Source organism: Dermacentor silvarum, chromosome 3 (genome assembly GCF_013339745.2).
Source record: "Dermacentor silvarum isolate Dsil-2018 chromosome 3, BIME_Dsil_1.4, whole genome shotgun sequence".
Lineage (NCBI taxonomy): Eukaryota > Metazoa > Arthropoda > Arachnida > Ixodida > Ixodidae > Dermacentor > Dermacentor silvarum.
The window spans coordinates 119,836,875-119,863,919 of NC_051156.1; the positions used below are offsets into that span (position 1 = coordinate 119,836,875).

At 47.9% G+C, this 27,045-nt stretch overlaps 1 protein-coding gene across 1 annotated transcript; it reads right to left on the reverse strand.

The window, feature by feature from the left end:
* LOC119444721 (sodium- and chloride-dependent GABA transporter ine-like) lies at positions 1-26,099 on the reverse strand. The gene is made up of 7 exons (XM_049664719.1): positions 25,931-26,099; positions 25,094-25,225; positions 14,524-14,702; positions 12,437-12,507; positions 7,287-7,657; positions 4,180-4,280; positions 1-249 (listed from the first exon to the last, which is right to left on the reverse strand). Exons 1-7 carry the CDS (start codon positions 26,097-26,099, stop codon positions 1-3), a joined length of 1,272 nt encoding a protein of 423 aa, XP_049520676.1.
* Between the last annotated feature and the right edge of the window lie 946 nt (positions 26,100-27,045).

The following is a 27,045-nucleotide window of genomic DNA, read 5'->3' on the forward strand; positions in this document are numbered from 1 at the left end:
TCAAGGAACTTGCGTACCGTAGAACCAGGCGACGGCGATCACCTCGCAAAGCGCGGTATACGACAGTAAGGGACCGAGCACCTGGGCGTCGAGGAGGTGCAGCAGCTGCAGCCCCGCCCGGCGCGACACCAGCGGCAGGCCGGCTACGAAACCGGCTGCGCAGTGGGCTACGGCCAGTGACGGCCTCTGTGGAATCAACGCCGGGAACGTGTCCGCCCAGTGGGTCAGCGCCGACTCCACCAGGGCCGCCTGCGAGCGCGTGGCAGATAAGTAGGCGCCCGTGCGTTTTTCACAGATGAAGATTAAAATTTAACTTCAGGTAATTACTTGCCTACGAAGAAAATTGGCGTTGAAGCGCCATGGAAACGTGCGTGGTTACTGGCAGCCCAAAAATTTACGACGACACGAGGAACGCTGTACACGACCGCAAACTTCCAACTAAGGGTGATGTAAAATTTACTGCTTCTATATAAAATACTGGGAAAACCGAAAGAATGAACAAATAAAAGAGATCAGACTGTTTGGTCTGGTACTTTCGTTACCTCGCCACACACACAACGACAACATATGAAGTTGTCAACACTAAAGCTCTGCAGCAACAATCAGCCCCACTAATTGCTAACAGTCAACGAGCCCCGTGCCAATGTTTCCTGAGTTAACAATAATATTTCACTAATCTCGTAGTTCTATAGATGGCAGGCAGTGACGTCATCAAGGCCACCATAGTGCTGTACTGAACGCACGGTGAAAAGCGATGCATTACCTCTATCGACAGATCCTCTAGCAGTGCTGTGAAAGTTGTTTATAGAAAAACATGGAGCTCGTCACGCCACGTGAATTGCCCCTGATATGGTTGTCAAAGGACAACACAAGCTGCAGTTCTGTTGGTGCAACCCTTTTTATAAGCGAACACTTGTGGTAAGTATAGCAGACATCATAATCTGTGCTAAGATCTACTCTTTCTTCTTAGTTTTGACTTGGGTGGAAGAATGAAAGTGCGTCTCAATGGCACCGACTGTTCGCGGAGCAAGGTGACTGTGCTTCAGTATGTGCTGTCGCTGGCAGGTGCGTCGACCCCAACAGTGTTGGGATCGTCATTGTGCGGCGCTGCGCTCCCGTATTTTGCTGGAATGTCCCATTTCATGCGCCAAGCATAGAGAAAGGAATTCAACAAGAGGGGACACTCCCATAGGGCCCAGCGGCCGAATTGACTGCAGCGTGCCAAGCGGTCGGTGTCGATCACTTACATCACTTCCGGTTTCGGTTTTGGGCGCGCGTATTTTGAACGCAAGCTAGCACGCCGGCTGCGACCCCCCCTCCCCTCCTTTTATTTTTATTTTTTTTTTTTTGCTCTGCGTGCAGAGTCGGTTTATTATTTAGTAAAAATGATTGCGAACGATCTCGTAAAGTCCCATCGAATCTGTGCCACGTGCAATTTCACAAAGTAGACGCCAGACCTTTTGTGCAATGAGGAAATATTTATTTTGCTCTATATAAAAGCTTGTTCCGCGCTTTTTGTGCGTTCATCCAACGTTGTGACACCTGCAGGTAAGGCAGTAGTTCCTGTACGAAGCTCCACCGGACGGCACCAGCTGAAAAAAAAAGTAAATTACAAGCATGTTACATTTGCAAGCACGTAAAAGCATGTTACAAGCAAGAGTCATTTTGGTATTTAGATATAGGAATACTGCGTGTAGAGGCGAAACGTGCGAAAGCGGTGAATGGGCGGCATTACAAACAAAAGCAATTCGCTTATACATACATGGCGTAGAAAATACTCGACTCATCCCAAACATGAAAACATTTGATTTCCAAGCATTCCCCCCTTTCCGGGCATTATTTCCTGCACTTTGGCACCACAAATACACGGGCGACGTCGCGTTTTCGAAACTTGGCCTCAGGTTATGCGACGGTACGTGACATACACAGAGACGGACGCAACAGGCACTCAAGACAAATGCGTGGGTGGAAAGCCTGTTTTCAGTCTTTTAGAAGACGGAATTTTCGAATTACAAGTGTGATATGTTCCTCGGCGTTATCTTTCGCGCGTTCTGCCGGCGCCAGCAGCACACTCCCATGTTATCACTCTTGGCAACCGCCCATCGCATTTTCAACAGGCGTGAGTACCGAAAGAAGGTATATGTTGTTGCGGGGTCACAAAAAACGTCACAAACTTGACCCTCTATAAGATTCATTACACGCCAAACTAACTTTATCACCACGGCCGAGCTGCTTATCGCTAACTGCGTCACAGCGCGCTGTGCGGCCAGCGTGCCTCAAAAGTACCCCAGAAAGTAACGAAATTACTCTTCAGTAATGTCTGGCGTCAGAGAAAGCGGCACAAACTTCTCCTAGTAAGATGCATTACACATGCGCACTACGACCGAGTTGCAAGGTTCTCGCTAACTGCGTCACAGCACGCTGCGCGGCCAGTGTGCCTCAACAGAACCGAAATAAGTTACAATAATCCCCTAGGAAGCTTCGGAAACATGTCCCAGCACGATTCATTAACTCAAATTAACTGCGCCAGAACGGCCGAGCTGTTTTTCACTAACTGCGTCTTAAGTCTCGGTCCCGTGCCGTAAGCCTAAATGCGTCGTAGACTGTGAAACCAAATTTCTCACCTTGCCGTAATCCAATAGTGCAGTGGTGTCTTGTCCCAGTGCAAAAGGAACGTAAGCATACGCCGGGAGCCCACGAAACCAGGCTACTTTACAAAAGAAGGGGACAGACGGGTCGCCGCGGGCGAGCGCTCAAACGCGCGCGCGGCCGCACTCGCTGGCTTCGGGGGAGTGTCTGGCGGATGACGCATTTGTCTGGCGCGTCATTGACCTGTGGCTAGGTAAGGCTAGGAAAATAAGTCGCAAAGCTTAAGTTCATTTATACGCAAAACGTTTTAGTTTTCGCGGCAAAGAATTTAAAAAATAAATCAATGCCTGTTAACTTAAGTTCACTTTCTGTTTTTTCGATGCTCGCGGCAGCTAACGTTCGGTGTCAAAAGTATAGCGTGACGTATGGTGACGTGTTTCCTGTTGCCAGTTTTTGCCGAGTGTCCCCTCTTGTTGAATTTCTTTCTCTATGCGCCAAGCTACCTCTTCGGTGGCACTGTATTCTAGCTCTTGCCGTTTCTGTATTACCTCTTCCCGCCGTGATATTCGAGGTGAAATCACGTATACGCCAAACCCCCTGTTGGGTGCTTATTTGCAGTGCGATCATCCAGCATCGTACGTCTTAGTTGTTGCTTTTCAGCAAGTTGTCCGGATCCCTGTACGTGTCTGGCTGTGCTTGTGTTGTGTGGCAATTTGAAATCGCTGGACTGTCGCCTCGATCGTGCAGCAGCCTGCAGGCGGTGATAGCGATCGAGTCCTATGCGGTCGAAGCTAGGTGCACATTTCTGCTCAGTTCTTCGGATTATCTGATTTGGGAGTACAACTCCGGGGAGCAGTATTTTGTTCATCTCTTTACTCATTGTTCAGCTCAAAAACAAGTGTCTGCCGAAATACTATAATACCCGTCCAAAACCTTGTTGTTGGCCACACTGGAACGGAGGATTTCTAGCACAGAAGAGCGCTATTGAAACCATTACGGCACAAACGCGTGCTCTGACCGCCGTCATTAAACGCCCTTGCCCCTTGGCAAGCTAGCGCGTTGAGACACTTAGTGCGTTGCTATTTGGCCACCTCAACAGGCGGAGCCACTCGAATTATAGATATTATGCCTATTCGCAAGGTCTTATTGCCTTCTGCATTGAGAAAAATATAGATTGGTTTGAAATTAAAGCCAATAAAAACAGATACAGCTTAGTAAACAAAGCCACAAGCACGAAGATTAGATAAATCTACGTACTAACCCTAATTCCCTAGGTAGCTGAATGGTCGCAGTGCCATAGTTCCCTGTAGTAATTTTTTGTACGAATCTTGGTGGATCGGACTCTTGATTGCCATGAAACTCAGCCACGAAGCTCCCGTCGCGTGCTCGCCACGAGCGGCGACACTACATCGTCGTCTGCGGCTTCTGCTGCGGAATCTGCTTAACGGAAGCTGGTGGCTGCCATGGCGTGAATATGCCTCACATTCATGTTGCTATGGCGTGAGGCTGCCTTGATGAATTCACCGATATCGCTGCACTCGTTTAATATCTCACGCGCTCCAACTAGCCAAACGAGTTGATCCAGCTCACCTGAGAGTTTGCGCCTACGATGAGTACGAGCAGGAAGAAGACGCCTGAGTAGGCCCAGTGCACCGAGTACCCGTTGAGGGCAATGAACATGGCGCCCTGGCCTGCGTGCGTGGAGTGACCATGAGTTTTCGGGCAAAGTACACTGCTGCAGGGCGCAGCACGTCTGCAATATCGTTGCTGCACTCTGTATTTCGATACCAATCGTTTACAAAAGGGCATACTACAAGTTGAACAAGAGAAAGTTAAGCGACCACTATATGAATCCGGTTCACTCTATCAGGACAACCGTCTCAGTGCTCATATGCAAAACTTATTTCAAGAGCAATGCGTGATTCAATGATGCATTGACTGTGGTCTCGCTATAGCCTTGAGGGCTATCGCATTGGACGGCGTTTGTGCACCAATCAGAGAGCTTCCTTACATAACAAAATTTTGTGATTGTAGATGCATTTCTTTGGGATTCATCGGCTTCTCATAATCGGTTGAACTGAGTGACCGCGTCGGCGTGCAAGCCCGGGACAAAGGGTGGATGTGCTGCAACTTAAAAACCATGTGTAGACGTGCCGTTGGCCACATATGAACCTGGGATTTATCGGCTACGTCAACTGGGAAACGGGGGATGCGCACCACACTTGGCGTCCAATATGAAGTCCTGATAGCAGCTACATTTATGTTCTGTTTTATTCACCTGCGCAAGAACGCATGCGCTCGATAACGGCGATAATTTTTGTTGTGCTTTCGTTCGCATACGGTGCGAGTGGTATGGACAGAGCGTTTTCTGCCCCTGCTCGTGAGAAGCTGAACCGCCATCTTAATCTCCAGCGTCATCATCATGATCATCCGCCGTTTGACCATCACTTCGATTCAACACAGCTTATTTTCATAAGAATGGAGGAAGGCCCGAACCAAAAGTGGCAATGTTTCCACTTCACAGTGATTCGGACCCTCTGTACAAGGCATACAGCAAGTAGACAAATCGGTCACTTATATTCCTCCAGCTTTCTCCCAAGATAAGAAGCAGGCCATGGCATGACACTTGATATTTATGTCACCGCTATCCACTAAATAACACGTTTTCTCATTGCTGCTACTAAGCGCTGGCTGTACCTGAATGCAGTGCGCGTTCGACGGGTGCGTCAAGCTGCCATGCGAGAGAGCCGAGAGACGAGAACACGATGATCGCATATAGAAGACCAGTGCCTACGGTGAGCGCCAGAACCGTCGTCACCGTCCTGCGTCGAGTGCACGCCGTGTTTTAGCTAAGGAGATTGGCGTGACTACCAAAAAAAAGATAATTTAGTTTGCTGTATGACGTTTATATCAGTTTTTGTCTCAGACGTCTGTAAGAACAGTGTTCTATACAATATGAAATGAAGCGTAGTGTCTTGTCTTTCTATTCAACAGCGAATAAGTTCCCTGCGTCAATATTTGCTTTTAAAGGGGCCCTTAAAGGGGCCCTGGCTTGGTGAAATAACATAGTCCGCGGGTAACATACGCTGTTGTGAACATCTATGCCAAGTTCTGCTGTCGTACGCGGTCAGTGGAGCTCGCAAGCGGAACGCGAGGTCACATTTCTCTCAAACGCTCTCGTTTCAAAAGACCCCATGATCATCGTTCTTTTCTGTGTGCTTCATTTCGTAATAAAGCACACTCCAATACACGGGTGCTATTGGTCGCTGCGGTCGGCTACACCGCGGCCGCCGCGAGGTGCCGCAACGAGTCCAGTGGCTAAGCGCACTGCGGCTCGCTGAGGACAACCGCGTTTGGTTTACGTTTAGCGCTTCGTAGGTACCAAAATCGGCAAAATGAAATTTGAACTGCGCGCCACGGTAACGTTTCCGAGGCGGAGCGTTGTGGCCCCGTCACACTCCGCCGTAGCCTTCGAATTGCAAGGCATTGAAGGAGGAAGGGGAGCATAGCGGATGCCGTGTTTGATTGCCAATAACTCCGCTTCTGCTGAACGCATTGAAGCACTTTTTGCGGCAAAGTGATTCTGAAGTAGCCTGTTTTCACTTCAAATGTATTTCTGCACTTCGATAAAAAGTGGTTCAGGGCCCCTTTAATTATTGCTTCAGTGTACAGGGAGTTCCTTTTAATCTTAGCCAGAATTAAAATAAAATAGCGATGCGCCTCATCGCTCCAGAGCTCATACGATCTTTTCAGCAGCTTCTTGGTGCAATTAGGGACAGTTCCCGAATTCTGGCTAGCAATATATTTGCTAGCATTAATAGCCATATGAGTAAATATAATTTTCCTTTGGGCTCAAGTGGTAAATATATAAATCATTGAATCTTATTGTATGCTCAGTCACATTGCTTTTTAAGATGGTTTGTTTCTTTGGATGGTGAATACCAAGCGCGCGAATGGGAAAAATTACTCCAGCGTCGTCGGCCAGCGCTCTACAACCGCACATGCCCTTAGGCACACTGCCGAATAAAGAACTGTGCTATTTCTCTTACCGGGTGGCGCTATAGTACGACCTGGTTTCGATGATGCTGGTGGCTGCTTCATTTGTGTCAGTAACTCTGTCATCATGACGTCGCCTTTTTTCTATCTATTTACATCTATTTACGATCTATTTACATCAAATTCATATATCGATTATCGCAAGGTCATAAGACGCTGGGTACCACCAGTAAACGGGCACTTTTTTGGTGGGGATGTCTGAGTATAGGTACAGAGATATGTTCGTTACCTTGCCAGATGTATAAGCGCAACGCTGTCGCTGCAAACGGAGCAGCAGTTGCGTGGAATCTTTTGGGGGATTTCCTTAAACGCGGAAAAAAGAATGATCCATACACAAAAGGCAGCGTCATGAGAGTAATTCAGGTTGCTGTTTTCAACGAAGACCTAGCAACTTCCGCTGTCAAACGCAGGAGCAATAGAAACATTAAACTAAAGCAACGGAACAACAACAAGATCCTGAGTAAAGAAGGCCTATACTGACTGCAATAGTTCTATTTTTGAAGAGCCTGGCCAACGTTAGCCGCGTGACACACCCTATAAACTGCGGGGTACACTGCAACAACCGAGTACAAACTCAAACCACGATTTGCGCGAATAGTCGAGTGCAACGTTGGTGTTTTCTTTGTGCACGACAGTGCTACCCAGGCGGACCACTTGCTTGTGCACGTCGTGCAGCTCACGGCAGTAGCTTCCGTTGACCAACGCCGGTCCGTGCGCCAGGCCCAGTACCAGCAGCACCTGCTCAGTGGCGCGCGCCCACAACGCCGGCTTCACGATCTCGGCGAGGCGAGGCGCGAACAGGTACTTGAGTCCGTGGCTGGCACCGGTCAGCCACGCGGTGCCCACGGCCAACAGCGCGACCATGGCGATGGGAAGCACCAGCGCGGTCGACGGCGAACGCCGGCGCAGCGCTGCCCAAGCGATCGTCCAGGCGGCGGCCAGGCAGCCGATCAGCTCGGGACGGACGCCCACTTGCTGGTCGCTGCCTGTCACCATGCCGAGGGATGTGTGGCTGCAAGGTGCGCGGTGAGCGAGTCAGTTAAGACGTGTTAATGTTATTGCTGGTTCAATTAGTTTACCAGCATGGCAACACTTATCGGCAGCTAATCACGCCAAGTTAGATTGCGGCACTGTACCAGTATTCGCTGCCGCTAGGTGACGTGACACTCGCCTACGGATCTAACTACGGATCATAAAAAAGGAGTATACTTATCCGTTCATTTGTTATAGGTGGTGCGCGACGTGAATGTCTGTGTCGCTGTCACCCTCTGCCGTGCCGCCACTACAGTGGGTAGAATTCTAGCCACTATAGCGCCACCAAGTGTCGCCTAACTTAACTGCCTTGCACTCAGCCAGATGGCGCGAAGTGCCCGATAATGAAACGGAAGAAAGCTCGGTGGGAGAAGCAGGGTTACCGGTCGCACTCATTACAGCAGACGTTGAGATGTAGATTGATTAATAAATTCATGTGTAGAAATATAAGATGCGTATGCAATCATAACTAACATATTAGGGTGAAAAAAAGTACGGGCCAACCAAATGTCCACGGCGAAACAAGACAAGGGAAACGTAATGGTGTTGTATAAGACGCGCGGCGCTTCTTTTTTGTCGCGATGACAGATTGGATTTTTTACAAGTACTGCTCCAGTAGGGCACATGTAACCGACAAATGGAGGCCTCAGGAGCGCACCTGAGATTATTATAACGCTGTGTCTAAAGGTACGTCGGACGTACCTGCTTTGCTTCCGTTTCACTAGCTCCGCGGCTCCGGCCTACCGATTTTCGCACATGATTTCGCACTGAAGGACTTTAATTTAACTCAAAGAGGACCATTAAAAATACTATTGAAAAGTCATGAAGAGCAGCATACCAAAAGCCTGGCACCAGCGAAGATACTGTTCCAGGAGAGCTGACCCGGTCTGCACTACGGCCCCTATTGTTCCCCGAGAAAATCAGTGACGTTATTTTGAAGGTAGAGCGCCGTAAGGCGCAAGAAAGGTGTGATCCGGCATGGCTGACTGAGCACAAGCCCCGTAGACGCGAGAAAGTCGGTCCTACGTACACCCAGCACCGAAAAAAGCGCCCCGCGACTTCTACAACACCTGTCAGAACCTTGCAGACGTATTTGCGTATGACATATGACACGAATTAAATTGAATTATGGGGTTTTACGTGCCAAAACCACGATCTGATTATGAGGCATGCCCTAGTGGAGGACTCTTGACAATTGGGATCCCCTGAGGTACTTTAACGTGCAACTAAATCTAAGTACACGGGTGTTCTCGCATTCCGTGTTCTCGCATAGGTGGAGTCGTTAGGGCGGCGATGAGCTCAGAGAAGGCGTCAGCGTGTAGAGGACCCCAAGAGAACGGGACGTCTTGCTTGAGAAGTTCAGTGAGTGGACGTGCGAGCACCGCAAAGTTTTTGACGAAACGGCGAAAATAGGAACACAGCCCCACGAAACTACGAACGTCATGGACAGACCGTGGAACGCGGAAATTCATGACAGCGCGTACCTTCGTCGGGTCTGGTCGGACACAGGAATCGTCAACGAGGTGGCCCAGCACAATAATTTGACGAAGAGCGAAGTGGCACTTCGAGGAATTGAGCTGGAGGCCAGCTCATCGAAAAATTGCTAGAATGGTCGAAAGCCGCTCAAGGTGTGTTGCGAAAGTAGAAGAGAAAATTATCGCTTCGTCCAGGTAACATAAACACGTCGACCATTTAAATCCTTGAAGCAGTGTGTCCATCATTCTCTCAAAGGTGGCTGGTGCGTTGCAGAGACCGAAAGGGATGACCTTGAATTGGTAAAGGCCATCAGGGGTAACGAAGGTGGTCTTCTCACGATCCAGGTCGTCTACAGCGATTTGCCAGTAGCCAGATCGAAGGTCCAGGGATGAAAAGAAGGTGGCACCATGGAGGCAGTCGAGGGCGTCGTCGATACGTGGAAGAGGGTACACGTCCTTCTTGGTGATTTTGTTGAGGTGCCGATAATCAATGCAGAAAGGTCAGGAGCCGTCTTCTCTGCTAATACGACGGGGGAGGCCCAAGGACTAGATGGTTCGATGATGTCTCTCGCAAGCATTTTAGCCACTTCTTTTTGAATAACATCGCGCTCTGATGCGGACGCACGGTAAGGTCGACGGTGAATGGCCAAAGAGTCGCCAGTGTTGATTCGGTGGCTGACAATCTTAATCTGACCCAGGGGTCGATCACGAATGTCAAGAATGTCGCTGTATGAGGCCAAAACCCGGCAGCGTATTTCCAATTGCTGGTAGGTACAGCGCTCGACCCCTGGCGCCACGCTGCAGAGTCAGCAGAGTCAGCAGAGGATTGCAGCGTATTTCCAATTGCTGGTAGGTACAGCGCTCGACCCCTGGCGCCACGCTGCAGAGTCAGCAGAGTCAGCAGAGGATTTGTAGGGAACGACGGCATTGCAGCTTCACCTCCATAAGCTGCACTATCTAGTTTTCCTGCGGCGAGCGTCCAGAGAAAGATGGCGAGGAAAAGCGGCGAGGCTGCGGAGAGCGGGATTGGCGGCGTTGCGGCGACGGGGAGCGGGAGAAGCGGCGAACAGGAGCACTGGACGTCAGAATGAAGAGGCTCGTGGGAGGACGACGAGTAGTAAGTAGGGGAACCAGCGGCTGAACGTCTAGAATGAGTAGGGTGCATAGAGGTCTGGGGAGATGCGTAGGTCCAACGGCGACGGCAATAACGAGCAATGTGCCCCGGCCTGACGACAGGAGAAGCAGATGGGCTGATCGTCGGGCGTTCTCCATTCCGCAGGATTGCGGAAGGAAACAGGAGAGGTGTAGGATCGTCGAGCGGGTCCAGAGGGATAAAGCTGAGCGTCAGGACGAGTCAGTGGGCACGCCGATGAAGGCCGAGATTGGCAAACTCCTGCCTGACTACAGCTTGAATGAGGGACACTGATGGCTGCTTTGGGTCACTGGCGTGGGATGTAAAGACAGGTGGTTGAATAGGTTCATAACAGGCAGATTCAATCTCGCGACGAACAATGCGCGTAACGTGGTCAAAGGTGGGCGGCAGGCGAACGGCATCACATGATGAACTTGCAGCCGTATTGGGCAGCCGGGTGAATCTCCGGGCTATACGGCGGCTCTTGGCGTGTTCAAACCGCCGACACTCTTTCATGATTGTGTCGATGGTAGCGACGTTGGTATACACGAGCAGGTTAAAGGCATCGTCGGCGATACCTTTGAGCACGTGAGAAACCCTCTCGTACTCAGGCATGTGCTCGTCAACCTGGCGGCGAAGAGCGATAACGTCCTGAATGTAAGAGACGTATGACTCGGAGGATGTCTGTGCACAAGTCGCAAGTTCATTCCGCGCAGCATGCTGCCGGCCAGTGCTGTCACCGAAAAGGTCGCGGATCTTCTCTTTGAAAGAGTCCCAGCCTGTAATTTCTGCCTCGTGCGTCTCGAACCACACCCGTGGTGGGTGGGTCAACGAGGTAAAAAAGCACGTTGGCTAGCATAAGGGTCGGGTGCCACCTCTAGCTGGAGCTGATCCGTTCGTAAAGGTTGAGCCAATTGTCGACGTCAACCCCATCCTGGCCGGAAAAGATGCCAGGATCACGAGCAGGAGGCAGAACGATGTAGGTGGGAGCCACAGGAGGGGCAGGGGGTGAAGACGATATGCCTGCACCGACTGACATGGTCGGAAGCGTGATGAAGCGGCCGTTGCGGAGCTCCGTGATGGAAATGGGGAACTACCCAGCCCTTCCACCACAAAGATGTTACGTAAAACGACACAAGGCGGGACTATTTACACTGTATTTACACTACACAGACACAGTAGCCAAGATGGTGGACAGCCATCAGCACCCGACAGAACCGTCTTCTTTGTCGTCTGCCCCTGGCAGAATGTGTCTCCCGTAGCAATATAATCAAAATTTAATTATGAATAATTTGTACGTCGACCTTGTCTTCTTTAGCGTCGACACTTGGTCGACCCTTTCTTTTTTATCAAGCTCATGTTTGGTCATCTGGTTATTGCGCTAATTACGAAGTGTTCCGTCTTCGTAATACAGGCAAGTGCAGGCAAGTATTATAAACTGACAAGTTAAGCGTGCACTGATTACTTTGACAAGATTGCCCTGAGAAAGGTCTGTCCGCCTATCGAAAACTCCCTCCTGTATTTTAGAGGTGCAGCACTCCAGCCTGTACTCCCTTTTCGTTGTGGTCATTCAGAGTCGTGACGCACACAAACGTAAATTTTTGAGACGCGCAGGATAAGTGGAGCAGTGCTGTCAATCACCACGTACTACAAGGACCCAATTAACACACACAAAATATGCAGAATGAGTTAATTGTACTGCTATAACTGCGAGAAAGTGGAATGAAAACATGTAACGAAACAATCCTTGCAATTCATACAATGTTATTATAAAGTCTGCAACGAATTGTTAATGCGGCCGATTCATTGAGCAGCTGAAAAGGTCTTTGTGCGCCCAGGAGCACGTCATCGCTTCTGGACGAAGTCAGCTTTGTAGCGTTACTCTCTGTTGTAAGTGCTTTTACTGTCATCGGCGTGTGTACTCACTGAGCACATATGCGTGAGAAGTTGCAGACAAGCTCCTTGCTGGAGAATTATTTTTTTCCGTGACAGAAAAAAAAAAAGCACCTTGCTAGTGGCAAATTTCTGTCATCGCCCATCTTGAACTGATCTTCGGATCCCACGAACAGCCACCTTGGAGTGCAATGCGCAGCATAGGGAAGAAGATCGTCTATGTAAGAACCTTCAAGAATATACGAGCTTCAGTACTTACAAAAAGTGCTCGTTGACGCTTTCGGTGACGTTGACGCAGCCTTTTGTGGCTTCTCCAGGGGCACATAATCTCTGCATTGTTACAGATACATTACAGTTAATTGAAACGCAGTAGAAGCCACGCGCATTTAAATAAATAAATAGGAATCACATGCAGAGGGTCCTTGACTTTACTTGTGACTTCTCACAAAAGGCCTCGACTGCATGAGCAATCAATGGTATTATTAAACACAGAACATTTGCCATCGTTCCCACGGTGGGCGAGATTGCAAGACTGCAAGACCAGGTGCCACGCCAGAAGAGGTAATTTTCGCCTTTGTTAACGATTACTTCGTAATATTTTGGAAAGAAAACTGATATGTTATAAACTGTTCTGCGTAGGGTAGATAACCGGTGGACCATTATAGTTAAAGAATGGGTGCCAAAAGAAGGGAAGCGCAGTCGAAGACGGCAGAAAACTAGGTGGGGTGATGAAATTAGAAAATTTGCAGGTGGAAGTTGGAATCATCTAGTGCAAGGCAGGGGAAACTGAAGATCGCAGGAAGAGGCCTTCGTCCTGCAGCGGACATAAAGATAGGCTGATGATGATGAAACTCTTCTGTACTATACAAATAATAAGGTAAGAACACTTTTGCAAAACTCCCGTAACTAGGCTAACGGTTTCACGCAAGCTGAAAAGTATTAGTCATGTTCGTCCAGTTCGTGCGACCGTTCTACAGATTTTTGCTTTTCGCACAGTCAAACAGTTGGAAGCAAAGTACTTCGATTTTTTTCAATCACGAATTGATGAGCGCTACAGGGAATGCGTCCACGTGGAAAGGGTTAGGGGGGCAAAGTAACGGAACAGAATATGTCTCCCTGGCTAGCCTCTTTAGTCTACCTCCGTACTTTGAAGACTTATGTAATATTATGACCTCTTCCTGACAGTCGTGACGCGTAAAACGCTCGCCATAGGGGACGCATTTCATTTGTATTTTTGAATTTTGAGCCGTCCGACCTTGGCCCCTTTTGAGTGTATGCTGCTTCGAATACCTCGAGGGCCCATAATAAAGGAGTATTGCATTAGGCTGAGCTTTAATCCCAGTCGAGGTGTGTTTCGCGAGATTACCGACTGCAGAGTGAATTTCGTGGCTTCAGCCGCCGCAAGGTGACCTTGCGGCGCGTAATGGCCACGCCTTGGTATACATTTTTCGTAGCGTGATGGTGCCGTAGGGGCCATTATGTGACAGAATATCAACGAGCGACGTCTGACGCAAAAATACGCTAGAGAAACTTAGTAGACTTTTCTCCATAAATTCACAGAGGGGAATGTGGTAACCATCGCAGAAGTCGTGGGTAGTACATGGATTTTCCGAAGATTCGGTAGGGCTTCGTTTATCAAACTCATCACAGCTTCTTTCATCGTTCTTTGCCGTTCAGTAGTATACAGCATGCATGCTATCTCGACAAAGTTTATTTTTAGCAGTATAAGCGTATTGGTTTTCGAAATGAATCATTTGCTTGTATCACATAGGTACATCTCGACACCCTTGTGCATCATCATCATCATCATCAGCCTATATTTATGTCCACTGCAAGACGAAGGTCTCTCCCTGCGATCTCCAATTACCCCTCTCTTGCGCTAGCTGAACTTCATCTCGCCATCTAGTTTCCTGCCGTCCTCGAGTTGTGTATGCGCGTCGACGAGTATACACGATGTTCGTTTAGTGGCACTCACCATAAGTAATTAGCGTTTTTATAGGTTAAATATTCATTTTAGTTGTTAATGCCCTGAAAAACCATGGCATGATAGAAGTTAGAGGGAAAATGGGACTATTTCGAAATAAGTATTTTGATAGAGAACATGAGTTTCAGGAACGGTAATATCACAATAGGCAAGCTCTTTTGAAACCGGAATGACGTAGTACTCTAAGGAAATCAATCTACTGCTCACCGACCCCATACTGGATGAACAGCCATACTGGTGGTAGACGCACGTAAGTGCACGCGTAAACTATAGACATATTAACCTCTGCTGTTCTAAGAAATTGCTATATGAAATGAACGTTTCATGCAGCTAGCGCTTAAATGTCTGGGACCGAGGGTTACCCTGGAGCCTGGGTGAAAGCATGTCTCGAGCGGCCGCTTCTCCCAGAAGCCCTGGCAGCCAGCCCAGCGCGGAGGCAGCTCGGAGAAAGCAAGCAACAGGTGTAGCACGGCCTGAGCCATCACCGCGCCCATGGAGGCCGCGGCGCATGCGCACACCAGCGCTATGCTCACCTCGACCCCTGCGGCACAGGAAAATAAGCAAGGGCGCTGAAGGCTGGTCGTGTATGGTGAAAGGTTGTGCGCGTGCGCATTTACAGACTAGAACCGGTTGAGTGAATACTCATAACAAAGAAGAGGATGCAAAAATGGGCGAGTTGGTATTGATTCATGGCAAATAAGCAACAGCGCACTAGAAACGTTGACGAAAGAAGACGAAGGGCTGACTTATGAACAGGTGATTGATAAAATGATAATCTATAGCCAATAGAATACAGAAACACGCAGCACCAAATGCATCGAACCAAAATCCCAATCAAGAATGTTTCAAAGCAGTTTCGCCAGAAACACTCTAGGGTTGCCCAGGTTCGCGATCAGAGATCTTTGTTCGAAACGCGTTCTGTGCAGTTGCTGCGATGTCACAAAGTGGCAGTATGCAAGTTATTTTGAGAACGAGAGGGAGAGAGCAGCCAACCAGCAAGTGGTGAACCATTCCGTAGCCGTAGCCACCGTTTGGATCCAATCCAATCCACCAGACGTGCCATGCGAAGCCGGTCTCGTAGCGAGCGGATGTTCGCTCGAACTTCACATCTCTCGTCGCGTTCTGGTCCTAGCAGACAACGTGCTCGTAATCAATGTGGTTGACAGGAGTGTGTGTCACCATTTTGACGTCTCCAAAAACGACAATCTCCCCAGACGTTTGTCGTCCGGGGAGATCACCGTTGGCCGATTGGCTGCTCTCTCCCTCCCGTTGTCACCAATTTTTCATATTGAAACTTTGTGGCGTTGCAGGAACTGAACAGAACACGAAACGAACAAAAATCTCGGATTACGCCCCAGATCACTTCATAAGCTCAGCGCTGCCAGATGTAGGACTCCGTCTTATCAGCAATGTTTTGCGCCACTTCGAGAAAGATACTGCGATGATGATGCAGTTTAGGCTAGAATGGCCGCCCTCCTTAATTTCGCGAGTACAACCATCATTGTCATAATTACCCTCATTATATTTACATCCAATGCCCAGCAATAAATTTACACTCATCCAAACGCGTCTCTCAGCATACTCTGGTACACCCCTCTTACTTCGATCATCGGACTGCTTTCGATGGCCGCCAATTGGTTATCCTTCTGGTATTTGTAGTGAAGAAGACAGTCCCATGATCAACATGCAGGGAAACAGCTAAGAAGCCTCACATTTGCGTCACTCTCCCACCTAATTAGCATTTTCGTCAGGTGGAGGACAAGTAGTCTTACGCGTAAGAAGCCGTTAAAATATAGTAAATACGTCTACTACAAATAAACCGATTATGATTTTACAACCTGATGTTGAGCCGTCTTCGGCTGCGTTTACATTACCCCTTCTGCTTCTCTACTAGACTATCAGTTATCCGCTCTAGGAATTGCATAACCTGCTGAGCTCCACTGCATTTCTTATTGTCAGCTGGAATATCAGCTATCCTCTCTTGCTCTACAGTCCACACTGGCATGTTTCTCTCCCTGTTCTGTAAATCAGCCCTAGACCCCTTTGGAGCGTTAGCTACACTGGCCTAGCCAAGCCCGTTTCGCGCGGCACATCAAGAGCCGTGCTGCGCATGCGCAAGGATCAGTGATGTCACACGGCTTGCGCACCGGAGCCACCGGAGCCGGCACCTCTCGCGCACTCCGCCGCCGCCGCGCGCGACTCACCGCCGCCGGTCTGCGCATTCCAGAGGAGTGACGTCGTAGCCGTGGTAGACGCACTGGCGCCGGCGCGCGCTCGCTGTGCAGTCACTGCGCTGGAGCCGCTGCGCTTCTGACTGGCATTTGCCAGTGTGGTATAGCCATGGAGAAGGAGAGCGCAAATGCTTATGCCAGTCGTGTTGACGCTACCAGAAGCTCGGGAGTCTGCATCTATGTCAGGAATGGGATTGCTGCCAGTGAACTGCCAAACGTAGCGGTGCCTAAGGGTGAAGCCTGTGCCGTTCAGCTTGACGAAAGGGGTGTGATAATCGAAGCCGTGTACGTGCCACCGAACAATTCCGTTAAAGACACTATAGACGTAGTGGCTACGTGTATACCTAGTCGGGCGGCAAGTGAACTGTGTGGTGGCTGGTGACTTCAATCGTGCTCCAGACTCTCTTTGTGTTCCTTTGAAGGACAACTTTAACCTCGACTTAGCCAGTCTTCCAACTGCACAGACGACCCAATGGGGAAGCACCATTGATCTTGTCTATCAGAGACAGACAACTCCAAATACTGTGTTGGGGCCATAGAGATGGCAGCGTGTTACTTCACTGATCACCGAGCCGTCTTTGTGGCAATAGAGAAGCAACGTGACGTTGAGCAAAAATAAATATACATGTGTCACATAATACGTATACCGCGTGTGTGTCATTGGAGCAGCAGTAAGCATGAAAATCAAGCTAATCCTTGACAATCTAGACAACCAGGAAAGCTAAGAATAATCAGCTGAACCTTTGCTAACGCTACGTATATCCTGGCATAGCCGAGCTAAGCCACTGCAACTTTTTTTTCTCAATGTTTCAGCTCCATCAGTAGTAGGTATAGATAAGAGGTTTCGAAACTGCGTTCCGCGAACGGTGAACTCCCCGGACGACGAGTGGGCGAGACACGGGCAGCATTACGGCTATGTTCAAGCCATGTCTCTTTCTTACGCAGTTCCTGGCTTTCTTCACTGATGTTCGACCCATCACTTTCGTGTCACAGCATTTCTGCGTCGGCGGTGTATTCTGTACCACGGTGGATTCATGTCTGTGCAGTGGTGACTGCAGTCGTTGGCTTGCTGGCTGTCCAGATTTCCAAGTGGAGCAACGTCATGGTCTGGCATTCCAGAAACGCGCCACCCACTCAAGTGACGTCTCACTGGTGTGTCCAATCATCGACAAGCCGGGTTCCTTCACGTTGAAGGCCAAAGATATAAAAGCGTGCCAGATGTGCCGGTCCTTCAGTGGGCGAGACAGCGGCAGCATTACAGCTATGTTCAAGCCATGTCTTTTTTTTACGCAGGTACGTTACGTTAGCAATGCATATTGCATACGTTCTGATAATAAATTTTTGCTGCTGTTTTCTCGCCGAAGTAGGAAAACTTATTTTTTGGATGGACTGAGGTTCTTCTTTTCTTGTCCAGTGTTTTGCTTTAAGAGTATTTTGCTGTGTGGGGATGTTGAAGAAAACCCTGGTCCCAAGAGAAATAAGTCAGCTCAATCTACCCCAGGGCGTTCAACGCGCGCCAACAGCCCTTCAGTTTCTGGTGTAAACCAATCTCTGAGTGCCATAGGTAACACATCTATTGATGATTCTTTTCATACACGTGAGCATCAGAATGTTTCTAAATTGTTATCAGAAATACTTGCCGGTCAGAAAAAAATAGCGCAGGATATAGAAGAAATGAAGAGTTTTCACCAAGCGTTTGATGCAAGGTTAGGCTCACTTGAGGCTAGAGTGGCCAATCTTGAATCACTCTCTAGTGATTCTGACAGACAAGTTGACAACCAAGATGGAGTCGTTTCCGAGATCAGCTCCCTCATCAAAAAAGTCAATCGGCTTATCTCAAAAAACGAAGACTTCGAAAATCGTTTACGTCGAAATAACCTTGTTTTGTATGGACTTAGTGAACCGGCAGATGAAAGCAATGAAGTATTATTGAACAGTGTTTCGCGCTTGTCCGTCCTGTTATCCTAAAACTGCTTTATTATCGCGATAAAGTTCATATATTGCAAAATAAACCCAAGTTATCCGTCCTGTTATCATAAAATGCTTGGTTATCACGATAAAGTTCACATCTTACAAAATAAACCCAAGTTGACCGAGTCTGATTTCCGGATAAGTGAAGACTTCTCGGCTCATGTTCGTTCTATCCGCAAGAAGATTTGGGACGCCACGGCCTCTTTCGAACTAATTAAATTTAGACTTTCAAGTGTCCATTGTTCTTAGAAATATAATTTAGGCCTACGCGGATGCTGCAGAATTTGGCAAGATTAGTTAGAGGCATGTAAAAAAAAACAGAATACAGACAATTTTACTCGTACAGTGCATTGTGTTAAATATAAGTTTCCCTCGTTAAGTGACTAAACCCTCGTGGTCAAATCCTTGTATACGTTTTTTTTATCACTAGGTAGGTTCCCAGCAAACTTTCGTGAAAAAAAAAAGAAACGGCCAGCCATAACATATCCCAATCTGACCAAAAAAAAAAAAAAACATGCATTGCTCTAGGCTGTACATGGAGTGTGCTTATGGCCCTACGTGATAAGACAACAGTAGACAGAGTCGAACTAAGCTTATATTGCTAAACAAGGATTCGTAAATTCTCGACTGAAAAATTGACACCATTCTAATGAAGCCGATTACAGCAATACAAATGGCATGTTCCGTGTCACAATATGATTGCACATGAGCGTTACCAATGCAGGTCACCAATTTCTGTTTAACCTGGAACCTGGAACATTAAGAAGGGTGAGTGCGCCATTCCTGAATGAAAACAGCTTCTATTGGCCGTGTATTATGACATTTCAGAAGCCAATATACAGCATATTTTAATTTATATTCGAGTGACGTTTTGGCACGAGTTCCATAACTGTAAGTCGCAATGATTATATGAGATTCAAAAGCAAGATGAAATGGCTAGTGGTGCGTACGGGAGTGCTCACCTATTCCGCACAACTAGTTGGATAGTCAGGTATGGTTGTTCATATCACACTTTCAAAGCACGAGCGCGGTGATCAAAGAATTTTTTTACCAGTAACATTAGCAGAAAGGTTGATGCACTGAAAATCTTCCACTTGCAACTAATATTCAACTTCTCTGAATATATCGTCCTCCCTAAAAAGCAAGCCGCAGTTGTGCTACTTTGAGTGGCAGTTTCTAACCCTGATCCCTACCTATTTTCTGCGCTGTCCATTGTATACAAGTGTTTGCATATCGAATGATAATTTCCGCGGACTTAGCTAGTAATGATATGTTTATTTCCCTCAAAGTTAAAACGCAGCTAGGAAGAGGAGAGGCAAGGCAAAAAGATACTTTGATCCAGCCTAAATACTGTCCGCCGCTGGTTATCGACCACATGACAGTACCTGCACAATAAGTCAAAACTCGACCTAGCTTCGTATAGGCTCAAGGGATAACGTGTGGAACCGAACCGTGCCCGGGCCGGGTGTGGGCTATAGGTTTAAAATTGCCGGGCCTGGCACGGGCGGGCCGACAGATGACACTTTCGGGCTCGCGTCGGGCCTGGGTCTAAAAGAACGACCCGTGCAGTGCTCTATGCTTTTCTAAGAACCTCTTTCACGCCAACTTGGGTGAATGGGAATGTTCCCTGCGGTCCTCAATGAAAAAAAAAAGAAAAGATCAATCATTGATCTAGTGTTGGGCGGCTCGGAAGCTCGATGAGGAAGAAGACTCCGTCCGCAAGCTGCATCACGAGCTTGTGTGGTTACTGTCAAGTCTGTTTCCTATAAATGTAAAACATTTCTGTGTTCTATATATATCCCATTTACTTTCTCTTTCAAGTTTTCACTCCCTCCTTTCCGTTTAACCACCGGCTTCTTGGCCAATTGCCCGTATTAGGTAAGCGCCATGAAATCAGGAGCAAGCACGCAAACAAGCAAGGCTTCACAGGCATCTATGTGGCAATACGCTGTTTCGCTACTTTTCTTCATACCTTAACGCATTAACCTCTACATTCAATATGAGATGGGTTCTGCCGCATTTTACAGTGAAGCTGTTAGCCTCTAGTTGGTCGGGACTTTTCGTGTCCGCGTGCGCGGCTCTCGCTCACAGAAAAATGTGGGCCGATCCCGGAGATTGTGCAAAGAAGCGGGCAGTGCACAGTGTGCCATTGTCGAAAAGGCGTCAGATGACGTCATCAGGTGACATCAGGGGACAAGTTCTAAACAAAAAAATACACGTATGATCTACTGTATCTAAATATCTGTATATAATATCCAGCCTGTATATAACTTACTGCTGATAAAATAATTTCTTCGCAGAACAAGCTGCTATTTATTACTAATATTTATACCTCGAAAGCCACACTTCACATGTGCATACACATGGTTCATGAGCCAATCACACCAAGAATTCTTCGCTCTACGTAGATGTGAACCTGTTTTGCTACAAACTGATTGGCTTTCATTCGCGTTCTATGAGAGATGAACATCGCCAGAAAGGCCATTTTAAAAGGTCTTCCTTTTTTGTTTAGCTCCGTCGACCATAACTTTATATGCCCTTCGTTGGTCGGTGGTGGGACCTGCGCATCAAAAAGTTACATGACGGATGATCGCCGGTTTTGAGTTTACCGTTGTGCAGACCCACTTTTGTGCCTACAGCCACTTCCACAGCCCAAGTTCACTGCCAGATATTGCTACATTGCAACAACGTTGTATAGCATGTTGCATTTTTATGTAGCGCACGTAGTGCTGAGTTTGCAAATTGCGCACCTGGTCTTTTGGCAGCGATGAAAAACAGGCAGAAGGAACTAGACACGTACACGGAACAAGTGCGTAGTAGCTGCTAGACAAACAAATCAAAAGACAGAGACACAGGTGCAAAAAAAAAGAACTTCACAAGTAGCGTGTTTGCTCAAACCATCACTGCTGAGAGAGATTGCGAAACATCCTGAGTCATCATTGTTCCTCTTTTGTTACTGTGTAATCATGGCAATCTTTCATAGACTTCGCCGCATTCTGTCGTCTTGGGTTGCACGAAAGAAGTCAAAAGACAACCCTTGGCTGCTTTTCTTGGTCTGAACAGATTACAGTGTATTAGAACCAATCTTATATGAAAGCGCTTCCAGTTCTTACTTCAAGGTATTATAACTTAATTACAAATGGTAGGACGAAGCAGATCAAACAAGGCCGCTGGATTCAAGCACTAGGGAAAAGACAACAAGGATGGATATTTGAATCTTAAGACGGATTGGTGATTGTGAAAATTGCATGTTCACTAGCTCCATAGCGAAAAAATATTACTATTGGTAGCCCTATTACGCATGAGTAGCCGACCAAGATTGGTTGCCACTACGTGTATTACGGAAACATTCGTTTATGAAGCGGAAGTGTTTGATTAGAAAGCGATAAACAAATTGCTTGACTAGAAAAAAAAACCGGCAGAACCCACGCCCTGTTGGAATCAATGTTATGCGAAGCAGTATGCCGGGAGCCTACCAAGTTAACGAAACGACCATGAGAGCACAAAGACGTAGGCGGCTCTTTCATGACCTACATGAAAGGTATGTCATGACATTCATGTCATGAGTCCTCAGGAGTCCCTTTAGTTTCACCTAAGAGACCTTAGCTCGAATGCCTTAGTCATACTCGTAACTATGACTTCTACCAACATTCTTTAGTGTTTCCTTCACTTAGTGCCCACGTCCGAACCCATTTCAATGTTTTTCAGTGTTAATGATTTTTTTCGCTAAGTCATTGACGTGTTTTTCTGAGTCATGCTCATGACTATGACTTCTACCAGCATCCTGTAGTGTTTCCTTCACTTAGTACCCACGTCAGAACCCATTTCACTGGTTTATGAGTGCTATACTTTTTTCGCCGAGCCATTGTCATTTTGCTGATTCATGCTCATGACTATGATTTCTACAATAGTCGTTTATTGGTTAGGAATTGGTTACGCGTTGCGGAATGGTTGCGGAATGGCTGACAGACACGGACTTATTTCCGTGTCCGTTAGTGCAACAAACCATTGCGCAAAACTTTCTCAGACCACTGTGCGCTACATAATTATACAGAACGTATAAAGACAAGTTCCAGCGCCTCAGAAAAATGAAATTAGGGGCAGATACAAAAGCAACCTTTTGTACAGATACCCTTTGTACAGCTGTAGATCGCGTTACATACGCTAGCTACTCTCCAAACAAGTTAAAAAAATTATTGCTTCCGAGTTCTTCCTAATATTTCTTCACAATATCACTCAAGCTGTAACTTCTAGTACGGTAAAGTTTTATTTCTCATTTCCAATAGCGACGCTCAAAAGGCAGATACAGAGGGGACCTAAGGCCGCACATTTGCAGCCGAACACTTCGATGCGAGATGAAGAAAAAGTGGCGACAGACGCTGAGCATGTTGGACTGTTGCAAGAAGAAACACGCTTGAAAGCAGCGGCACCATACGCAGCAAAAGACGCCGGATGGTAGCCGTTTCATGCTTATATCTACTCTCGATTACGGGAAAGCCAGCAATTTTTCAAAATAGCGTATGGAGACTATTGCTAACTTATTTTTTTTCCATACCATGGCACATGTTCAGAAGCTTGCTATTTACTCGTCCCTTGCCTGTGATGTTTAAAATCATGATATGGCATGTTTTAAAAATTACAATTTCACGGAAAAATGTATGATTGACAAGTTTTTATCTTTTTTCTACAACTTCGCCGGGGCGTGCTCTTTACACATGAACATCTGGCCTGTGGCTCTGTTCAGTTTTTGTGTATTAAGCTGCAATCCTTCAGGTGACATGGCTGTTATAAAGCACTGCTGCACGCGGGCAAAGAAATATCTGTTTTAGTACCACACTGCACATTCGAAGAGGGTCGAAAGGGTGATTGCTGCGAACTGCACGAATTCTACCTTCAAGAAGTCGTGCCCTCACCAGAGTTTGTTTAGTTTTTAAAATCGGGTATGGGGACTATTGCCCATGGGCTTCCCTCATAGTGTTGCTAAAGCTGTTCTGCAGAAGCTAGAAGGTGGAGCAAACAAAGAACATTGAAGTAACCCCCACCTGCCCGCCTTGCCACCTTTTAAGGCAAAAAAAGCCGCAGTTTCGCCCGAAAGGCGAAGCATTGATTGCAATAGCAAATTAGTAGAAAGTAATACGAAGTAAGGATTTATTTATTTATTTTTTTATTGACACCTCAAGGGTGCCAGCAGGACATTCCATGAGGGGTGGACACGGAAATGGCGGGAAAAGGTGGAAAAGGATAGTAGCTTTATCAGCTGTATAAAGTTGGAAATATTCGCTTACTAACCAAATTAACAAGCTTTGTATCAGCGCGCTCAGGCAAACGCGGACACATCACACTTGATGAACGCTGACACTCGCTGTGAATATGCTCGCGTGAGGAAGCGCGGTGGCAGCAGCGAGCGAAGTGACCTTCGTTATCGCTTCAGCGCAAACTGAGCGACTAGAACATCGTACTCACAAACGTATGAGCTGCCTGCACACCGCTTTCAATATAAGCCGCACGCGGCCGCGCACACTACGCACTTGATGCCGGCGTAGAACGCCGCCCCCCCCCCCCCCCCCACCCGCCCCCTTCTTTTTCGCGCTGCCTCGCTCCCTGCGCGCGCCGCGCGAGATTGGGCCGCGATATTCGGTTCTCTGCGCGCGGTCGCGAAATGCGTAGTTGCTGTCGCAGAAGAACGCCGCCCCCTCCCTCTCTCCCATCCCCCTACGGCCTTTTGCATGACGGAAGACCGCTTCCCTCTCTTGCGCTTCCTTTCAGCTTCCCTCCCTTGCGCGCGCCAGATTAAGCTGCGATCGTCGGCTCCGATCGTCGGCTCCGCACACAGAGCACGGCGATGGTGTTATCGCCCTTGCACTCTGTACAGAACACCACGGCGACGGCGATGGCAGAAATGTGCTTGGAGCGCCCATATAATTGATATCGCAATGAAACTGTCCTGAAGGGTTGCATAATTCGCCCAAGAAGAGCCACAACGTCCAGAAAATGGCTTGCAGACACGGTGTGCCTGTTGGATTCTCTGCGATCGGCAAGCTCGAAAAGTTTCTCCTGTCATTGCCGATGATGACGGAGAAGAGCTGAGAGGTGATAAGAAACATGGTACGGCCTTCACCAAATGTTCTACGCGCGTGGTGCCTGATATTCGTTTGTCCTGTGGCAAATCCTATGTTTTGCAGACTGGGCATTGTGTAAATGACAGAATAAGGGAGCATGTGCAAAATTTAAATGGGGCTGACGGAGCACACTTGGCTACACAAGTTAATTGGTGCGAGTGTGAGCCGCCGGTTTAAGAACATAAAACGCGTAAAATTCTGTGCAGGTGCAATAACGCCACCCCAAGAGAAACACTTGAGGCGTTTTATATTAAGAAATTTATGGCGGTAAAATGTTCCAGTGATAGGTGTTTCTTTGCAAGCCGCTGAAATTGCTTTTTTGCAGCCACATCTGTGATTCGACACCAGGTGACGTCGCGTCCTTGTTAGCACCTTTTATATGCTAGAAGCCCACGCGGCCACGTCCTGTATAAATGTGCTATTGGCCGAAGATATACTTCAGTTGGCGGTGGCAGTTGTCCCCGCAATTTTTGTCCGCATTCTTTGCGCCAGGTTTACGATGACAAGTAAGCACAAAGTGCCTCACTTCAAGCTGTAACTCGGCGCATGTTTGTGTTGCAGTCTCGTCAGTTCACGCTGTTATTCGCTCACTTTGTTATAGATCTGCGTACCCTTCGCGATGGGCAGGCAGCGCGTGAGTGCACCCGGACCGAGGCGCGCGTAATGTCCCAGCAGCAGCTCGAGGTAGAGTAGCGGGTAGCCCAGCAGTAACAGGAGCACGGCGTAGGCCAGCAGGAACGAGCCTGCGCAACACGCGCGGGGTATATATGAGAACTAAGGAATTCTGAGTTAGCAAACCTACGGACGCTACTAGCAATGTAGTCTCCTGTACATACGGTGTCAGAGCGCGAAGTGGAGTGTCCAATTACCGACAGCGACGACCCCTCATAAAAACACACGTTGACATGCAAAATATTGTCGGCTGAGTTTCTATATCCTTCCAATAACTTTCTCTAGAGAATCTTTTAAATTTAGGAACTATTTTTGTGAGGAACCGTCCTCGGGTAAAGAAATGTAAGGATGACCGTGTACATGGGAGTTGGTATTAATATAGCTACATGTATCAATACTAGAAGTAAAAGATAAATAGCCAGGTAGGCAACTGCCTCCGGTGGATACACAAAACCCGTCTGCCTCCAAGGGAAGGTGGTAGGAAGAGAAGCGGCAGAAAAATTAATCGCGAAGAACAGAAGAGGAAAAGAAGACGCCAGCAACTATTCTAGGGCCACTAGAAGAACAGTGAATCAGCTAGTTCGAGAGAAAAGTCAAGGATGCTCCGCGGAAGAGACAATGGTTGCAAGAAACAGACACGCTGACATTTTAAAGAAAGTGATCACGGCGAAGTGAGGCGTCATCTGCAGTCTACCGATAAGGCGTCCATCGTAATCTCTTTAGTTATCATTGGCTTGTGAGACACTAGCCATTACTAGACGACGCAGTATACGTGCCTCCGCCGTTGTCGTAGAGTAGTGCGGGCAGGCGCCAGGCGCTAACCAGGCCGATGCCGATGCTGGCGCATGACAACGTGAGCTGGAGTTCCGAGCCCCACTGTCGGCGCTCGGGCCGCGCCGAACCCACCAAGGGCAAGCCAGCGACGGAATGGATGCCCCCTGACATGGCGTCTCGTTGTAAACCTGGTTCTTCTCCACTTGGCGGCGTGGTGAATGATGATAATCATGGTGACGACGACGACGCTGATGATAATGATGATGGTGCGGCCGCTGCCCTTCGAATGCTCCGGGCGGTGGTAACAATGATGCTAGCAGTGCTTCTAGAAATACGAATAATGTCGCTAATGCAGATGAATGTATGCCTAATTAAATGTTTTACTGTAATCTTTGTTAGCTCTACAATTAAGATATTATGCGCTGCATATATGCAGTAGTTAGCATTTTCCCCCACTCATGTCTAGTTACTACTACTGTTTAAATTTATGTTCGTCAAAGCTTTTTTCTTGGACATTCACACCGCCCAACTCATGGTCGATCCTCTAGAGTGGGTGCGTCATTTCTCTCAGGAAGAATAAACCAACCAATTTAGATTATCTCTAATGTGAACACAGTACAAGAGAGCAGCGGGCAGCGTTGGCAGCGTGTCGCAACCAGAGCGGCTCAGGCAATCTCGAGCTCGCGCTTCCCGGATGACTGGCGATGTGGCTGCAGCGCCGGGCATTCGTCTTCACTACAATCACCCCCCATCGGAAAAGGAGCCATCCTGGCGACTCATGGTGAACATAGAATCAAGGGGTCGTAATACGGCTTCAGGCGTTGTACGTGGACGGTTTCACGACCACGACAGCGTTGGTCCGTAGGTGGCGTGACAGGCTCGACAATATAGTTCACAGGCGATGTCTGCGCTACAACACGGTAGGGGTCCTTGATATTTTGATACAAGCTTGGATGAGAGGCCAGCAGGAACGGCAGGAACCCAAAGCCACACAAGGGAGTCCGGAAGAAAGTGACAATGCGTGTGATCATCGTCACGTCGAGATTTTTGTTGCCATTGGTCGACGGCTGTAAAGGAACGGGCGAGTTGACGGCATTCCTCGGCGCGGCGGGCAACT

Coding starts and splice junctions, on each gene's coding strand:
- LOC119444721 (XM_049664719.1), bottom strand. CDS start 26,099: ATGTCAGGGGGCATCCATTCCGTCGCTGGCTTGCCCTTGGTGGGTTCG. Junction 25,226..25,930: donor ACTCTACGACAACGGCGGAG/GCACGTATACTG, acceptor CGTGTTGCGCAG/GCTCGTTCCTGCTGGCCTAC. Junction 7,658..12,436: donor AGCGTCAACGAGCACTTTTT/GTAAGTACTGAA, acceptor CGCACCTTGCAG/CCACACATCCCTCGGCATGG.